The sequence below is a fragment of the Triticum dicoccoides genome, chromosome 4A, assembly GCF_002162155.2.
Source record: "Triticum dicoccoides isolate Atlit2015 ecotype Zavitan chromosome 4A, WEW_v2.0, whole genome shotgun sequence".
NCBI lineage: Eukaryota > Viridiplantae > Streptophyta > Magnoliopsida > Poales > Poaceae > Triticum > Triticum dicoccoides.
Window position 1 is genome coordinate 626,551,065 of NC_041386.1, and position 18,739 is coordinate 626,569,803.

At 44.8% G+C, this 18,739-nt stretch overlaps 2 protein-coding genes across 2 annotated transcripts; both read right to left on the minus strand.

Annotated features, from left to right (window-relative positions):
• Positions 1-3,244: 3,244 nt before the first annotated feature.
• On the minus strand, positions 3,245-6,422 carry LOC119287498 (ATP-dependent zinc metalloprotease FTSH 5, mitochondrial-like). Its single transcript, XM_037567051.1, has 5 exons — positions 5,911-6,422; positions 5,644-5,818; positions 5,188-5,525; positions 4,606-5,082; positions 3,245-4,536 (listed from the first exon to the last, which is right to left on the minus strand). The coding sequence occupies exons 2-5, from the start codon at positions 5,672-5,674 to the stop codon at positions 3,445-3,447; spliced, it is 1,938 nt and encodes a 645-aa protein (XP_037422948.1). The 5' UTR covers positions 5,675-5,818; positions 5,911-6,422; the 3' UTR covers positions 3,245-3,444.
• A 5,452-nt stretch (positions 6,423-11,874) lies between these two features.
• LOC119287496 (ATP-dependent zinc metalloprotease FTSH 5, mitochondrial-like) lies at positions 11,875-15,166 on the minus strand. Its single transcript, XM_037567050.1, has 6 exons — positions 14,806-15,166; positions 14,468-14,555; positions 14,133-14,285; positions 13,706-14,049; positions 13,132-13,608; positions 11,875-13,055 (listed from the first exon to the last, which is right to left on the minus strand). Exons 1-6 carry the CDS (start codon positions 14,836-14,838, stop codon positions 12,117-12,119), a joined length of 2,034 nt encoding a protein of 677 aa, XP_037422947.1. The 5' UTR covers positions 14,839-15,166; the 3' UTR covers positions 11,875-12,116.
• Positions 15,167-18,739: the final 3,573 nt, after the last annotated feature.

Sequence of the window (18,739 nt, forward strand, 5' to 3'; positions counted from 1 at the left end):
TACTCTCTCTCTCTCTCTCCCTCTCTCTCTCTCTCTCTCCCCCTCGCTCTCCCTCTCTCCCTCTCTCTCTCCCTCTCCAATGCGGCGTCGCCCCGCCTACCATTGCCCTTCTCGGATGAAGCGCTGCACCACCTTTATCCCCTCAGCTCCCTGCCGCCTCGGTTCAAGCAAGGACGTACGTGCATCGGTGCCGCAGCAACACCCTCGATGAGCCGTATCGCCGCTGCCGTGCGCCATTTCGATGAGATGGCCGATATGAGAGAGATGACGTATGCTCAGGAAGAGAGGATGAATGGATACCTCCCGTCCAGCCCCTGATGTCACCATAAGCACGTCGCCGAGGCTGGATTGGCGCCGCTCGACCTGTCATGCCGGCCCACAGGAGAATAAACGAGATGGGGAGGGGATTAGGCTTTCTCTGGTTTGCTCGGGGGACCGGTTGCGTAGCGAGACGATCGGGTATTGGATGGATTCATCATGGGCAAAAGGAAAAAGAACTACCCGTATTTTTGGATATATAGAGATTGATTACCGTCAGTTGATCGTGATTGATTCCTTCCATGAATGTACGTAGTAGAGATAAACGAGGAAGGAGACTGATTTGGTAGAGATAAACAAGGAAGGAGACCGATTTGGTGGGATCACACGCAACTTGAGAAAATCGGGGATCCTATCGATCGATGGGAGGGGAGCAACGAACGAACGAACGAACGACGTACGAACTCGTCCTTTAGGAGTAGAAGATTGCATCCGTCGATTCAATCCCAAACTTTAGCGTCAGTGGGCATCCGTAGTAACCGTTGAAAAAGCCAAAACACCCCCAACATTCTTCCCCCGTGCCGCACATGCCCTCTCAGATGAGTATGATTGGATGTTGATTGAAAAGTTTAGTAATGTGACTGAGATTTTAGAAAGTTGCAGGCAACTTATGAAGAGATAAACCAAAATCAAATCCTGCTATCAAGTACTCACAAATTCAACCAGGTTCTGTAAAAAAAAATCTTGTTAATGTTACTAGTACAGTCAAGTTCAATCATGCTGCAACCAGGGCAATATTGTAGTGATCTCAAATTTGTGTGTTTATATGTTTCAAAGGAAGGGTGTGGATCAGAACTCAGAAGGAAATTAAAGAAGGGAGCATATACATAAATATATACATAAAGGCCAGGAAGATGATTAAAGGAGAAAAAAAACATTTCCACACAGAAAGCAGCAACGGCAATCTGGCAGAACCTGGTTGGCGCCGCCCCAACCAACGTCGAGATTCCGGCCATAGAGCTCCTTGAACGATCTCATCGCTGAGAAATTGAGATACAGCCTGCTAGTTTTATGCACGTGGGGCTAATTGTGTTTTTACTGTTTGACTCAGGGGTGTCTGTGTAAAATCATGCGTGGTTGTATAAATAGCCCTCCACCTCAACCATTCATGGTTGGTTGCTCCTTGTGACTTAAGACAGACAAGTGTTGTCTGAGCAAATCATCCTGCTGACGAATGTGAGAGAATCTTATTTGATGAAAAACTCAAAGCCTAATACAAAGTGATTGGGCATCATTGAAGAAACTGATCAAAGTTCACTGAAGACTTGTTCCTTTTGAAGACTGGACATCTTTCAAATGGTTAAGTGCCCGTTCAAAGCATCCAACTTGTGAACTTGCCAAAGAATAAGATTGTGAAGGTCCGGAGATCACCGCAAAATCTACCCCGAGTGTTGAGCGAGTTATGAGGACTTAGCTCAAGAAGAACAGGGTGAAGACTTTCGTGTTTTTTGAGTTTCGGCTCAGCCCCTCCAATCAGACTTGAAGTTGTGCTAGCAACTTGAACTAGGTCAAGAAATCATGTGTCTTCACCGAGCCAACTGGTTCCAATATCTTCATCTCAATTTATTTTTTGTAATTTTCCTACTCCGAAGAAATTGCTTACTTGAACAGGGTCTGGAGAGGCCACCTCCTCTTCCAATAAATAGCCTAGGGTTCCTCTGCCTCCCGCCAGCACTGCCGTCGGTCCGCCTCGTCTCCGGTTGCCTTAGGACCTGGCAGCGCGGTGGATCTTGGTCCTTTCTGGCGGGAGGGCTCCGTTTTTAGATGTTTCTTTGAGTTTTGTTAGGGTTTGTATCTTACTTATGAAGACGAGACAGCGCCGACTTCTTAAAGATGGAATAAAGTTCTCCCCTCCTAGCCCCCGTCCCGGTGGTGCATCTAGCATTGTCGGTGGGCGTGTGGAGGTGTGTATCCGGTGGATCTGTCCTTGCAAGATTTTCTCGGTTCTGGTCGTAGTTCGTTTACGTTCCCGTGTTTTCAGGTTGGATCCTTCCGATTTACGCTATTCTTCAACGACAGCGGTTGTTCTTCTGGTGCGCTGGTTTTATGGGGTCTTAGCGTGATGACTTCCCGACTGTCTAGCAAAACAAGTTTCGTCCGGCTCTGGCGAGGAAGAGGCGATGATAACGGCGTGCCTTCGGCTACCTTCAGTGTTTGTAGTTGTTACTAGGTGATCTATGGATCTAAATGTTATTATTTTTTGTGTTCGTTGTACTGCCATGACTGAAGATGAATAGATCAGAGGTTTTCCAGGAAAAAAAAGAATTGCTTCCTTTCCTCTCTGAAGACTTTGTTGAATATTCCGCTGCTTTGCTCAGTGCTTAGTTTTGTACATAAGTTTCATCGTACTGAAGTGTTTATGCTCTTTGATCGACTCGTTGCCATGCTCTCCTCTGTACTGTTGTCTTTGTTTCAGTTCTAATTGCATGCTAAGCTAAAGTTATTCTTCAGTATCTCTTCATACTGTTCTGATTTTGTTATGTTTACTCTATTTTTTCTTCGAAGAGCTAGTTTTTCTCGAAGAATCTTTCGTAACCTCCCATTCACCCCTCCCCTGCTAGTTGATTAACTTGATCTTACACGGGGTAGAAAGTTTCAACGGTTACGGTCGAGAGGGTTGAACCCTCAACGAAAACCAACATGTTTTGAAAGCGGTTTTGGTCGAGGGTTAAACCCCGACCAAAGTTCAGGAGACTAATATGGACTTATTGAATGATATTGAGAATCAAATGCAACCAATGAATAAGACAAATAGAGGATCAGAGACAAGGTCATATCTTTTTTTACACGCAGACAATAGGTCACAGACTTGTATAGTTAGTCACTGGCGCACATGATACATTTATGGAAGCGCCTAATGGTATTTTCTATAATGTTTTGCGGCTGGGGAAAAATGTATGAGATTGCATTTAGATATCTTTGCCCATTCACAGCAACACTATTGCATTTCCGATAGAAATATTGGGGCACATTCATGCTTTAGACCCAAAACAAGAGGTTTTACAGGTTCAGAACACAGTATGTAAAACTACAAATTAAAACACGTCCCATTATAGTCAGACTTGAGAAAAACTAGCTGGAGAAATCCAGACCGTACACATCGATTACTCTTTACATTTCGTGTGCTTACAACAGAAGTATCAGGAACGGAAGTACTCTTGGAAGCGCCTCCACGCCTAGGGCGAAGAAGGTGCTTCCCTGTACCTGCTCACCATTGTTAGCATCACCTACTTGTTGGTCTGTCGACACCGGTTCCGTGATCTCGTTGCCGGTGAGAGTTCCATCTCCTTGTTCTTCTGTCGATACTGGTTTGGTGCTCTTGTCACCAGTGAGAGAAGATTTTCCCTGGTCCTGCTGACAATTGTTAAGATCATCCACTTGTTCTTCTGTCGACACTAGATTTGTGATCTCAGCAACAGTGAGTGAAGGTGTTTCCTGATTCTGCTGGCTAATGCTAAGATCATCTGGTTCTTGTCCTGTCAATACTAGTTTCACCATATCTTCACCAGTGAGAGTTCCATGCTTCAGGAGGGCATTTGCTAGCGCATGAAACTCCTTGTTGTGCTCCGTGAGAATCGCTTTTGCATTCTTGTGAGCGTTGTCCAATAATGCTTTCACCTCTTCGGCAACCAGGGCCGTCGTTTTGCCATCGCCACCATCACCGTCGTTGCCATAAGAAACAAGGCCGACCAGCTTGCTCATACCATATCTGGTGACCATGTCTTTCGCCAATTTAGTCGCCTTGCTCAGGTCAGATGAGGCACCAGTTGTGATCCCGGTTTCTCCAAATATAAGCTCCTCGGCCACCCGCCCTCCCATGAGGACATCCAGCCTTGCCAGCATTTGCTTCCTCGAGAGTTCCAGCTCGCTGTCTTCCCCTGGCAGTTGTGTCACCATGCCGAGAGCATTTCCCCTTGGCATAATTGTGGCCTTGTGGACAGGGTCAGCGCCGTCCGTGAGGATAGCAACAAGGGCGTGCCCTCCCTCATGGTAGGCAGTCATCTTCCTGGAATGATCAGATATCACTGCTGACTTGCGCTCGCTGCCCATGATGATCCTGTCCTTGGCGTACTCGAGGTGATCCATCCCAACAGCATCTGCGCCATCCCTGGAAGCCTTGAGAGTGGCGTCATTCACTAGGTTTGCAAGCTCTGCACCTGAGAACCCAGGCGTCCCCCTCGCAATGGTCATCACATCCACACCCTCAGCTTTACACACCTGCATAGAAGAACTCATTGAGAAAGGGTGAAAGCCTGACATCGATACCGCGAAAAATAAGTAAGCTACCTGTAACATGTAAGCCTCAAGAATCTGTCGTCGGCCCTCAACATCTAGAGTAGGAACATGGACTTGACGATCAAGACGCCCAGGCCTGACAATGGCTTGGTCTAGCGACTCTGGGCAGTTGGTCGCTGCGATCACGATGATCCCGTCATTCTGCTTGAAGCCGTCCATCTCAGAAAGCAGCTGGTTCATGGTCTGCCTCGTCCACGACGGGTCTAATGCGTTTCTGCGCCCAGCAACGGCATCGATCTCATCGATGAATATTATGCAAGGAGATCGCTTCTTTGCTGCACGAAAGAGCTCCCGCACTCTCTTAGCCCCAGTGCCCACATACACCTCGTCGAAATCACTGCCACTGCACGCGAAGAAGGGGACGCCGGCTTCCCCGGCCACAGCTCTTGCCAACATGGTCTTCCCTGTGCCGGGTGGGCCCACAAGCAAAAGACCCTTTGGAAGCTTGCCACCAAGGCGAGTGAAACTCTGCAAAGCATGTAAATCTAGGTCAACTCGGCATCAAGAAAGAATTGTTGAATGAAAACACCTAGCCCGCAGGTCGATGGTCGATGGTAGTAATGCCATACTCACGTCAGGATCTCGTAGGTAGTGAACTATGTCCTCAAGGTCAGCTTTGGCTTCGTCAACCCCCTTGACATCACTGAATTTTGTGCCTAAATCCGTAGCCACCTCTTTCGAACCATCGAATTTGGTACCAAATTCTGTGTCGTCGGAACTCTCTGCCACGGTCTTAGAGAAACTGGTAATCAAGACCTTGATGCCATAGATTGTAAAGGCAGCAACTATAACGCCTCGACAGGTACGCAGAAGGTGCTTCTGAAATAAGCCTTTGTCTATTATGTAGTAGGGTGCACTAGATGTACCAAGGGCAGGCCCTTCCACCCTTGGTGCACTTGAAATTGAAATTCCTGCATAGAGAATAAGAATCCATCCGTGCGCACAAAAGTTGTCAAGCCAACCGTCATTTACGGGTAAAAGCTCAACCTACTCCTAGCTAGTAAACGTGGCGAAAGAAAAGGCGGCTACCTTGATGTAGCCATTTGATGAAGTTCTGCATAACTGTTTCTGGATCACTCCTATGAGTCTCCCTGGAAAGAAGAAGCTCCTATGAATCTCCCTGGAAAGAAGAAGCGGCGCCAAAGTGCACACCCGCCAACAAAGCTTGACCGGCACCTCGGCTGTAGATTTCTAAGCACGCTACCTGCATTGATTAAGGAGCAAGCAGAAACTTACTACCTCGGCCGTAGTTCATGTGTGTGGTGGACAGAGAATCACAGCAGTCATGTAAGATACCTGCTCCAGACGGTGTATCTGCAGCAGGGGCCCTGAAAGCAGGAAAAATTCTTTGCAACCTGCGACACATAAAAATTAACCCGGTCGGACAGTGTAACTGTATTCAACAACGGCAACAGCAATCACAACCCTAATTTAAGTGGCTCGAAATTGAATCCGCAGCCCATGCCCATAATCTGAAACACTGGCAGACGGTGACTTGCAGTTGCAATTTCAGCATGGATAAGCATCAAGTTATAACATGTAAAAAAGAACAGATTTGTGTTCCTTTGGACAGGAACAACCTCCTGAACCCAGCGAATAAAGCGAAATCATCATATCATGATGTAAAGACAGAGCGAGATCTAACTTCTAAGCGACCAAAGCCCCCTGATTTTCTCCTAATCCTCCACCTAATCCTGTAAGGATTTTCCGTAGGTGCTCGAAATCAGTAATCCGATACATACCCTGCTGGAGATGGCGAGAAGAATCGCTCGAAATTTGTTTGTGTTGCTCGGCGATTTCAGGTCTGTTTTTTTCTCTATGATAACATAGGCGCAGTATTTAATTGCATGGATGTGTCCGGCTCTACTACGCCGGCCGCACAGACCTGCACGGCGACGGCACCCAACCCAGCTCTGTATCAGGACCCGTCGGATCGATTAAAGACAGCCTCAGGCGAGAAAGTTTCCAACCGGGTTCATCAATCTACCAAAGTAATGGAGAGGAGCGCGAGAAATCTAACTCTCAACCTGTGTTTTGATTTTCGGTTTGAGCTTTTTTTCGCCCTAGGCCGAGATGGCCGAATTTCGGCCATTTTCAAAATTTTCGGCTGAAATTTGATCAAATTTTGACTGCGATTTGACTTAAATTTGACCAAAATTTACCAAATTTGAGCAATTTCGGCCTAAATATACTTTTCGCCCCAGGCCGAGATGGCCGAAATTCGGCCGAAATCCACTTTTTTCGGCCGAAAATCAAAACACAGTCTCAACCCACCCCAAATCGATCGACGGACAACTAGGGCTTTGATGATCGGAAAGCAGAGGAGATGAGCCGGAGCTCACCTGTGAGTGTGAGGCCGGCCGTCCCCATCGCCCGCGCGCTCACTCCGCCGGCTGCGAGCGGGGACCCGCGCGCCGGGACGATGCATCGCATCCTCGGCACCGTGCATATGGGGGAGGTCGCTCCTGCCACTGCCATGAATTTTTTGCAAAAAATGGAAAACCAACTTTTTTTAAGTCATCATTTAAAGAAAATGCACATGTACTACATGGGGATGTGTGCTTCATGTGTTCATGATAAAACACGCTTTTAATATGATCTACACACACAGGGATTCATGAACTTTATACTAATCAAGAAACTTTACAAACATATACCGTATGCATTCCTATATACATATGTACAAAAAATCCGCAACTTTTTGAAACTTAAAAGTTGGTCTTCTTAATCAAGATTCAGGTTCCATGGAGCCGGAGCTTCGTTAGCAATGTCCGCTTTATAACATAATAACATTGAAAAACAAGTTTGATCTGAAGTGGAAGATTACAAAGTAGGTCACCTAAGGGCATCTTCAAAGCAGACACTCAAATAGCCTGCAAACATTCGGACAGAACTGTCCGGACACAATTTGCCATCCAGTGACGTCTCATATCGGTCCGTGGACCCGTCTGCTCATCCATTTTCCCGCAAATCGAAAAAATAATAGGGGGGCTTTGCAGGAGTCCGGGCCCCCGCTACGCAGGACTCCGACACCCATGGCACACCCAAAGCCACACCCTGACCCCGTGTCTCCATCTCTTCCCCCTTCTCTGCATCCACTTCCTTCCTGGCTGACGTCGCCGTTCTACCACCCCAGTCGCCCGCCAAGCCTTTGACAAACCTCATTAACCTCCGCCACTTCACCTGATCGCCACACCGCTTTGCCTACGTCTTCGTTCCACACCTCACGTTCGTCCGCTGCGCAAGTACTATTCGCCCATGCGGTTGCCGTCAGTGGGGGTCACCATGCCCGGCAAGTGTTTGGTGAAATGGTTGTACTAAAATTTTGACAAATGTTCTCCCTTCTTTGAAGCAATGGATTTGGAGCGTGCAGAAGATCATCTTCTCAAGTTAAAGGGTCATCAATCGAGTGCTGAATTAGAACAAGGCACAGGGAATTTGACGCTCATGGACGACTACTTTGCCCCCGATGACCTATTCACAGACAATTTTCACCGACACTTTTGGATGCGGAAAATTGTGTTTGATCGCCTCCATGGCGTCCGGTCCTACGATGAATACTTCATCTTGAAGAAGGATGTTATAGGAAGAATTGGATTCTTCGGTTATCAGAAGTGCACGATTGCATTGCGGATGCTAGCCTATGGTATCGCAGCAGATTCGGGGGTTGAGTACTCCGGATGTCTGAGAGCACATGCGGAGACGCCATGGTGAGGTTTGCTACTGCGGTGGTCGAGATGTTTGGACCTTAGTACTTGAGAAAGCCAACTGTCGCAGATACCGAAAGGCTATGGTAATGTCCGAAGCAAGAGGGTGGCCAGGTATGCTTGGTCCTTGATTGCATGCACTGGAGATGGAAGAACTGCTCAGAAGCTCTACAAGGGGAACATCAGGCCCATGTTAAGAAGCTTACCATCATTCTTGAAGAAGTTGCATCGCGGGACTTCTGTATTTGACACACTTTTTTTTGGCATGCACGGGTCTCACATTGACACCAATGTGTTGCATCTGTCTCCCTTGTTTGCTACGTTGACTGAAGGACAAGCTCCTCCATACAACTATATTGTCAATGGTCAACTATAACATGGACTACTATCCGATTGACAACATCTATCTTTTGTGGGCGACCTTCATCAAGATAATCACTGAGCTAGTTTGTTAGAAAAAGAGTTTACTTTGCCTAGAGACAAGAATAAACTCGAAAGGGTGTGAAGAGCATTTGGAGTGCTCCGACCAGTTTTGTAGTTGTTCGTGGACCTGCTAAATAATGGGATCCGGAGGCCTTGTTGGTGGTGATAACATGTTGTGTGATCGTGCACAACATGATCATGTAGGATGAGGGTGACGATGCTGCCACAGGTCCAAAATTTGAGAACATGGTTAATCCTATGCAACTTCTACATCAGAATCTGGCCACATTTGATGAATTTGTCCAAATGAATCAACAAATTCACTGTTGAGCAACTCATGAGCAGTGTAAGGAAGATCTGATTAAGCATTTGTGGGCTGTTAAAGAGGACAACTAGAACATATGTCGAGTTGAATTCAAGTTTGAACTATTTTATTTCAAAACTTAGTTGGACTACTAAACGCTCTGTGCGTTGCAACGGGAGAAAAAAATCATAATCTCCAATGGTCATGACCACATTTTTATTGCACCACCAAGAATCCAAGATACATTATCACCCTCGTTTTCATGAAATCGCGAACAATTTTTGAAACTCATGAACATTTTGTTAAACTCGTGAACATATGTGAAATCGTGAACACTTTTCACATTTGTGAACACTTTTACAGATTTTTGAACATTTTCTAGAATCATGAACATTTTTTGAATACATTAACACTTTACACTATTTTCAAATATATTTTTAATACATGAACATTTTCTAAAATTGTGAACATTTCTTGAATAGGCGCACTTTTCTAGAATTGACGAACATATTTTTGGAAATTGGTGAAACAATTTTTGAAATTGAAAAACATTTTTTGATTTAACGAACATTTTATGAATCAATAAACTATTTTATAATTCACAGATATTTTTTGAATTTTTAGGATATTTTATAATTCATGAACATTTTTTCAATTGGCAAAAAAAAATTAAAATTCTTTAATATTTTTTAATACATAAACGTTTTTCAATAATTGTGAATATTTTTTTATTTTCCGAACATTTTTTTAATTGCAAACATTTTGTAAACATGCGAACATTTTCTGAATCCACAAAAATTAATGAATTATTAAACCTCTTATTTCGAAATTCACATTATTTTATTTTTTGAACTGTTTGAAGTTCCAAATTAATTAAAGTAGAAAAAACTAAGGCCTTCTTTGGTTTATAGGAATTTTGTATGAATTTCATAGGGTAGGATTTTGTAGGAAAAATTCCTATGGAGCCCTTTGATTTGTAGGAATGGAATCCTATTCCTATGGAGGAATTCTTCCTATCATTTACATTTCATAGGAAAATAAACATTAGCCTAGACTCAATGAAAAAAATCCTATGATGTGAAACAAAGGACATCTTCTTTCCTATTCCTACTCATAGGATTTGAGATGCATGTCATCTCATTTCCTATGACTTTCCTATTCCTATAATTTTTCTATCCTATGAACCAAAGGAGGCCTAAGATGGAAAAGAAAAAACGGAAAATAAAAAACGAAATATAAAAGCAGGACGCCCGGACATGGGCCAGCCCAAACAGACGTGTTATGTCTTCTCCCAGCGCGCAGAGCGCAGTATAAAAGGTTTCTACTGCATGGACCGGCCCAGGCAGGGGTTCACCTGTCTGGAACGTTTTTTATCAGTTAATGGCCCTGTTTGGTTCGGCTGTAGATTTCTAAAAGCAGCTGTGAAAAATCTGCTGTGAAAAAACAGTTGTGAAAAATCTGATTTGAAAAAGATGTAGATCATTTGGCAAACCAGCTGATACAGCCTTTTCAGATTTTGGCCCGCAGCGGAATCAGATTTTGGAAAGCACGTCCTGGGCTGCTTCCGTTTTTGGTTCAGATTTTGGCAGCGGATTTCTGGAATCGGATTCTGCTGGGTTCGCCCTTTGGTTCATATTCTGCTGCGCGGCAGCGGAATCCAGCGATAAAAGCTGAACCAAACAGGGCCAATATAGGTGGCATTGGTGGATAATTTTTTGCAGTTTTGCAGGAAATTTTGGTGACATACTGACAGAAGCAGTAACCCCTTATTATTATTATTATTATTATTATTATTACTACCAGAAGGGCCCGTACATTGCAACAGAAAAAAATTCTCCAAACGCTATGACAACATTTTGCTGCATCACCGATAACATTTAGGCAAACATTTTGTTCAATTTACTTAACATTTTTTAATACACTAACTTTTTATTAAAATCATGAACTTATTTTGATTTCCCAAACATTTGTTTTAAAAATCGCGAACATTTTTAGAATATGTGAACATACTTACAAAAGATACAAACTGAATTCAAAAATATTTTATAATTTGTTGAACATTTTATTTGAAAATTATCTTCTCAAGTTTCTGGAACTTTTTTGAAGTACCAAATTATTTAAAGGAGAAAAAAGAAAATAAAAATAAAAAATGAAATTTGAAAACAGGCCGCCTCAAAAGAAGTCTTGCACCAGGAGGCCACCTCGGCGGCGCATGGCCCACACGCCATGGCGGCATGCCCTAGGGCTGGGTGTGTGGGGCCTGGATGCATCACCTCACCTAGGTTCTCGCCCCTGGCTCATAAATACCTCAAAAAAATTTGACATATTTACCACATATTGTTATTCTGCCGCCTTGTTCCATAGTGATCCAATTTGAAGTCATATTCCGCTACTCCGCTACTCTATCGGAGGAAGGAATTGTCGCCTCTATCATCAACATCAATCCTTATTGCTCCCGTGATGATGTGAGTAGTTCATCTCTAGGCTAGGGGTTTGTAGCGATATGTAGCATGTCCTCTCACATGCTTAACATGACTGTGATCCATATGGTGTTATGTGGTGAATTATAACTACATGATCATATTATATATGATAATTTGCATGATTACAAATGTGCATTCCTTCCCGACTTATTATGTTACTTGCACAGATGATCAGAGACTAGCTCATCATGTCTTGCATTGTTTCTTTGCACATGCAGACAATAGGTTACAGATTTACAGTTAAACACTGGCACACATGATACGTTTATCAAAGGACCTATGGTATTTTTATTACGTTTTGCAGCTGGGGGGAAATGTATTAAATTGTATTTACACACTGCTGAATAGAAATCTTGGGGCACATTCATGTTTGATGCACAAGACTGGAGGTTTTGCTGGTTCAGAACACAGTATGCAGAAGTACAAAACACGTCGCATTCTCTTCAGACTTGAGAAACAAATGCCAGATGAAAATACGCATTGCTCTGTAGTATCTATCAGGCAAAGAAATATTTCTTCCTGTATAAGTGTCTCCAAGGCTAGGGTGGAGAGGGTGTTCCCTGATTCTGCTGACCATTGTTAGGATCATCTACCTGCTGATTCCTTGAACTCGTTACCAGTGGGAGAAGGTGTTACCTGATCCTGTTTGCTATTGTTATGACCATCTTCTTGTTGTTCAGTCGATACTAGTTTCGAGATCTCGTCACAAGGAGGTGTTCCCTGATTTTGCTGGCTACTGCTAGGACAATCCCCTTGTCGTGCTGTCGAAACTAGTTTCTTGATCGCGTCAACACTGAGAGTTTCATGCTCCAGGAGGGCATTTGCCAGCGCATGGAGCTCCTTGTTGTGCTTCGTGAGAAGCGTTTTGGCATTCTTGTAAGCGTTGTCCAACAGTGCTTTCACCTCCTCATCAACCAGTTCTGACGTTCGTCCGCTCATGTTCTTCGTCTTGCCACCGCCAACATCGTCGTCATTGCTATAGGTAACAAGGCCGACCCGCTTGCTCATTCCATACCTGGTAACCATCTTTGTCGCCAGCTGAGTTGCCTGTCTAAGATCAGACAAGGCACCTGTGCCAACCCCTGCTTCTCCAAATATAAGCTCCTGGGCCACCCGCCCTCCCATGCAGACATCTAAATTCGCCAGCATCTGCTTCCTCGAGACTTCGAGCTCGCTGTCTTCCCCCGGCAGCTGCGCCACCATGCCAAGAGTATATCCCCTAGGCATAATGGTGGCCTTGTGAACAGGGTCGGCATCGTCCGTGAGGATAGCAACAAGGGCATGCCCACCCTCATGGTATGCGATCATCTTCCTGTATTGATCAGATATCACCATCGACTTGCGCTCACTGCCCATCATGATCCTGTCCTTGGCGTACTCAAAGTGATCCATCCCAACAGCATTTGCTCCATCCATGGAAGCTTTGAGGGCGGCATCGTTCACTAGGCTTGCAAGGTGTGCACCTGAGAACCCAGGCGTCCCCCTCGCGATGGTCATCACATCCACACCCTTGGCTGTAGACACCTGCATGGAAGAATTCATGGAGTTAAGGTCAAAGCCTCGCATCAGAGGCTGCAAAAAATAAGCCTTATATACATACCTTTGACATGTAAGCCTCAAGGATCTGCCGTCGGCCCTCAACATCTGGAATAGGGACAATGACTTGACGGTCAAAACGCCCAGGCCTGACAAGGGCGCTGTCTAATGACTCGGGGAAGTTGGTTGCTGCAACCACAATTATCCCGTCATTCTGCTCGAAACCATCCATCTCAGAAAGCAGCTGGTTCAGGGTCTGACTTGCCAACGTCGAACCTCCTGCGTGTCTGCGCCCACCAATCGCATCAATTTCATCGATGAATATTATGCAAGGAGACAGCTGCTTTGCTGAATCAAAGATCTCCCGCACTCTCTTAGCCCCAAGACCTACATACACCTCCTCGAAATCACTGCCGCTACACGCAAAGAAAGGGACGCCAGCTTCCCCAGCCATAGCCCTTGCCAACATGGTCTTCCCTGTGCCGGGTGGGCCTATAAGTAAAACACCCTTCGGAAGCTTGCCACCAAGGCGTGTGAAATGCTGCAAAGAATGTAAAACTAGATCAACAACTCGGCACCGAGAAATAATTGTTGGATTGAAACGCCTGCACACAGGTCGATGGTAATACCACACTCACGTCGGGATCTCGTAGGTAGTAAACTATGTCCTCGAGTTCAGCTTTGGCTTCGTCAACCCCCTTTACATCATTGAATTTTGTGCTTAAATCCGTGGCATCTTCTTCCGTGTCGTCAAGTTCTGTGTTGTCGACACTTACAGCCACAAACTTCGTGTAACTATCTTTGACAGCCTTAACGTAACTGTCAATCAAAACCTTAACGCCATAGATTGTAAAGCCAGAGACTACGAGGCCTCCACAGGTACGCAGAAGCTGCCTTTTAAGTAGGTCTTTATCTACTAAATAAAAGGGCGCACTGGCTGTACTGAGAACATGTCCTTCCTCCCTTGCTGCACCTGAAATTCCTGCATAGAGAACAGAAAAGATGTGGGTAAAAAGCTCATCCTACTCCTAAATTAGTAACCGTGACATATGAAAAGGCAGTTACCTCTATTTAGCATTTTGAAATTCTGCATAACTCTTTCTGGATCAGTTCTATGATTCTCTTTAGAAAGAGAAGCGACGCCATAGTGCACGCACCGTACCCTCTGACCAACAAAGCTTGATAGGTACCTCTGCTGTATATTCCTAAGCAGACTGCCTGCATTGGTTGAGCACCAAACCACAAGCAGAAACTTACAACCTCAGTGGCAACAACCAACCAAAAAAGGCATGGTCGAATGCAGAGTAATAAGACTAGTGGCAGGTCCACAAAAGGATACCGATCAAGGCTGTAGTTCATGTGTGTGGTGAAAAAAGAAGCATAGCTGCCATATAAGATACCTGCTCCAGAAGGTGCATTTGCAGCAGGTGCCCTGAAGGGAGGAAATGAACGCGTCGCCCCAGCCACAACCACAACATGCTTGGCAGCCTGCGAGACAAATACACGCAGAAATTAACACGGCGTAAACAACGGCAACGGCAATCGCAACCCATGAATTAACACGAGTGGCATCGATCCGAAACGCAGGACAGGCACTGCCTTGCAGCTGCAGTTTCAGCATCAGTTAACATGTATTCCGTTGGACAGAGGAACAGCCTCCTGAACCCAAAGAACAGAGCGAAATCATAACGAAATGGCAGCACAGGGGAATCAGATAGGAAGACAGATGAAGAAATACCCTGGAGAACGCGAGCCGGCCGGCCATGGTCATGGTGGACAGGACAGGACAGAGCAGGACGTGCTGCCGGAGATATGAGAAGAGAAGGCTCGAAGTGTGCGTGTTTTTGCCTGCCTCGTATTGCTGCTGTTAATCCCTCGAGACTAAGTGGTAGACGCGCAACATTCTACGCACAAACCTGCACGGCAACGGCAACGACAACGAACTCCGTAGCCGGACTCGAATCGATTGCAGCTTGAGGAGAGAGTTCGAATCACGCCTGATCCACGCAAAGAATCCGCACATTCGAATCGCCCGGATCCGACTCTACACCCAAACCGGTTCAACGGGTAACTGAGGATTTGGTTCGGAAACACGCGCCGCCGTATCTGGGGAAGAAGGGCATGGACCGGAGCCGGAGCCGGATCTGGTGGCGGAGCTCACCTGCGACTGTGAGGCCGGCCGTCACGAGCAGTGCTCCGCGCGCTCTCTCCGCCGGCTGCGAGCAGGGACCCGCGCGCCGCATCGATGCATCGCGGCCCCGGCGGCCGGGCTAGGGACAGGGGGGTGGTGGCGCTGCGTCGTCGGCGTGGCCGCCGTTGGGGAGCTCGCTCCGGGGAGCAGCCGACCAAACAGAACGCATCTTTTAGAATGCCATGACTTTTCAGAGTCCACTTTAAAATACTTTTAAGAATAAAAAACCTTTGAGATATTTGGCTCCAAAAAATACTCAATTGATAAGTGTCACGCGTCAAATGCGGGGCACTCCGGCATTGACGTTTTTCTATGAAAACAATTCCAGTCACACAAATATTGTAGGTCCATCTCATTAGATCTATATCTATATCTATATCTTTAAGGTGTGTTTCTTCGATTTTTTAAATACCTTCACTTATATTATTATTTTTGATTTTAAGATTCTTTTTACTATCCGATTCCTAGTTGGTACTAATTTTTGGCGCACGCTTGTTTAAAGTAATAATTACTTCGTTTTTGTTATTGAGCTTCGAAAAAAACTGGCCCGTTCATACAAAGCCATGTTCAACGATTTATCGTCCGATTTATCACTCCTGGGGGGCTGACCGATAAGATTATACCATGTCATCGTTGTTTATCATTTGGGTCGATTTATCACTCGGACAAGCGATTTATTGGGAATCTACCGATAAACCGGTCTTATTCTTACCACTATGTGTGTAAGTTTTAAGTTTATTTGTATTTTTTGGACCTTGTTATGTAATGTGTGTTGTTGCCCTATTTTGTTTGTCATTGTACAAGGATTCAAAGCCATGTAATCTCAAGGTAACACTTCTATCTGATACGTCTCTGTCGTATCTATAATTTTTTATTGTTCCATGTTAATATTCTACAATTTTCATATACTTTTGGCAACTTTTTATACTATTTTTGGGATTAACATATTGATTCAGTGCCCAGTGTTAGTTCCTGTCTGTTGCATGTTTTATGTTTCGCCGAATATCCATATCAAACGGAATCCAAACGGGATAAAAATGGACGGAGCTTATTTTTGGAATATTTGGAAAATTCCAGAAGAAAAATCCACGCGAGACGGTGCTCGAGGTGGCCACGAGGCAGGGGGCGCCCCTGACCCTCGTGGGCCACCCGTAAGGCGGTTGATGCCCTTCTTCAGCCGCAAGAAAGCTATTTTTCAGGAAAAAATCACGGCGATGGTTTCGATCCAATCGGAGTTACGGATCTCCATATATACCCGAAACGGTGAAATGGCAGCAGGACAGAACGCAGAAACAGAGAGAGAGACAGAGAGACAGATCCAATCTCGAAGGGGCTCTCGCCCTCCCATGCCATGGAGGCCAAGGACCAGAGGGGAAACCCTTCTCCCATCTAGGGAGGAGGTCAAGGAAGAAGAAGACGAAGGGCCCCCCTCTTCGCTTCTCTTCCGGTGGCATCGGAACGCTGCCGTGGCCATCATCATTATCACCGCGATCTACTCCAACACCTCCGTCATCTTCACCAACATCTCCATCACCTTCTTCCCTCTATCTACAGCGGTCCACTCTCCCGCAACCCGTTGTATCCTCTACTTGAACATGATGCTTTATGCTTCATATTATTATCCAATGATGTGTTACCATCCTATAATGTCTAAGTAGATTTTCGTTGTCCTATCGGTGGTTGATGAATTGCTATGATTGATTTAATTTGCTTGTGGTTATGTTGCTGTCCTTTGGTGCCCATCATATGAGCGCGCGCGTGGATCACACCATAGGGTTAGTTGTATGTTGATAGGACTATGTATTAGAGGGCAAGAGTGACAGAAGCTTCATAGAAATTGATGCATACGGGATTAAAAGGGGACCAATATATATTAATGCTATGGTTGGGTTTTACCTTAATGAACGTTAGTAGTTGCGGATGCTTGCTAATAGTTCCAATCATAAGTGCATAGAATTCCAAGTCAGGGATGACATGCTAGCAGTGGCCACACCCACATAATACTTGCTATCGGTCTAGTAAAATAGTCAATTGCTTAGGGGCAATTTCGCAACTCCTACCACTACTTTTCCACACTCGCTATATTTACTTTATTGTTTTTTTACTTACAACAGCCCCTAGCTTTTATTTACGTAATCTTTATTATCTTGCAAACCTATCCAACAACACATATAAAGTATTTCTAGTTTCATACTTGTTCTAGGTAAAGCGAACATCAAGCGTGCGTAGAGTTGTATTGATGGTCGATAGAACTTGAGAGAATATTTGTTCTGCCTTTAGCTCCTCGTTGGGTTCGACACTCTTACTTATCGAAAACTGTTGCGATCCCCTATACTTGTGGGTTATCACTATCCAATATTTTTTTTTGTTGAATATGGCATATTTTAGTACTAGAAACCTATGATTTGCAAACAAATGGAAAATTAATAATCGACCGATAAAATCAATTAATCGGCCAATTTTGATTAATCTCTAATCCCTAGTTGACCGAACGCTAACGATAAGCAATATCCTCAATATTGATGAAAGGTACCCCTGAAGTTGAGGAAAAGATCCATTATTGCCATTGTTATATTTATCTTAGAAAATTTTAAATTCTAAGCAATATTTGAAATTTTCAAACAAGTTTGAATAGAAAAATAAACTCGAAAAAGAAAAAGGAAAACAGTTTTTAAAAAGGAACATAAAAGAAAAATAAAAATAAACGTAAAACAAATAAAGAAAAATAAAAACCAAAATAAACCAGAAAACTGGTGAAAGAAAAAAACAGTGTTTGAACCGGTTGCTCGTTGTGGTCGAGTGGGCTGCTGATCCACATTACGATGCAGAGTTTGAGCCATGTACTTGCTTTGGGCCTGTGGTGCCTGGGCCTAGGGCTGCTTCACATGGATCCAATTCTTGGGCCACCTTCTGTGCTAAAACAGAGGGTTCATTGATAATTAATACTAGATGATACCCCATGCGATTTGCAGGAATTCATATTTTTTTGCGAGAAACTTTCAATCTATTCATCTTCAATAATTGCAATACAAAAAACGACAGAGGTAATAAAAATTACAACCATGTTCATAAACCACCTAGCGACGACTACAAGCACTGGAGCGAGCCGAAGGTGTGCGGCCGTCATCGCCCCTCCCTCACCGGAGCCGGGCAAATTTATTGTAGCAGACAGTCGGGAAGTCATCGTCCTAAGCCCCTATAGGACCGGCGCACCAGAGTAGCAACCATCGCCGATGAAGAAAGTCGTGTATCAGAAGGATCAAACCTATAAACACCTAAATAAAGACGAATGAAGTTCGGATCCAAATAGATCCACCGAGGACCAGCACCGACCGAATCGCGGAAGATCCGACGGAGACAAACCTCCACACGCCCTCCGACGATACTAGACGCACCATTGGGACGGGGATAGAACATAAGAGACATTATTCCTACTAAGGGACGTCACCGCAGAAGGAAATATGCCCTAGAGGCAATAATA

Excerpts from the sequence above, each read along its gene's own strand:
- LOC119287498 (XM_037567051.1), bottom strand. The coding sequence starts at position 5,674 with ATGCAGAACTTCATCAAATGGCTACATCAAG. Across the intron at positions 5,526-5,643 it reads CATCAAATGGCTACATCAAG|GAATTTCAATTTCAAGTGCA; the intron begins GTAGCCGCCTTT and ends TTCTCTATGCAG. Across the intron at positions 5,083-5,187 it reads ACTACCTACGAGATCCTGAC|AGTTTCACTCGCCTTGGTGG; the intron begins GTGAGTATGGCA and ends CATGCTTTGCAG.
- LOC119287496 (XM_037567050.1), bottom strand. The coding sequence starts at position 14,838 with ATGACCATGGCCGGCCGGCTCGCGTTCTCCAGG. Across the intron at positions 14,286-14,467 it reads AAATGCACCTTCTGGAGCAG|GCAGTCTGCTTAGGAATATA; the intron begins GTATCTTATATG and ends CAACCAATGCAG. Across the intron at positions 13,056-13,131 it reads TTGAGGCTTACATGTCAAAG|GTGTCTACAGCCAAGGGTGT; the intron begins GTATGTATATAA and ends TCTTCCATGCAG.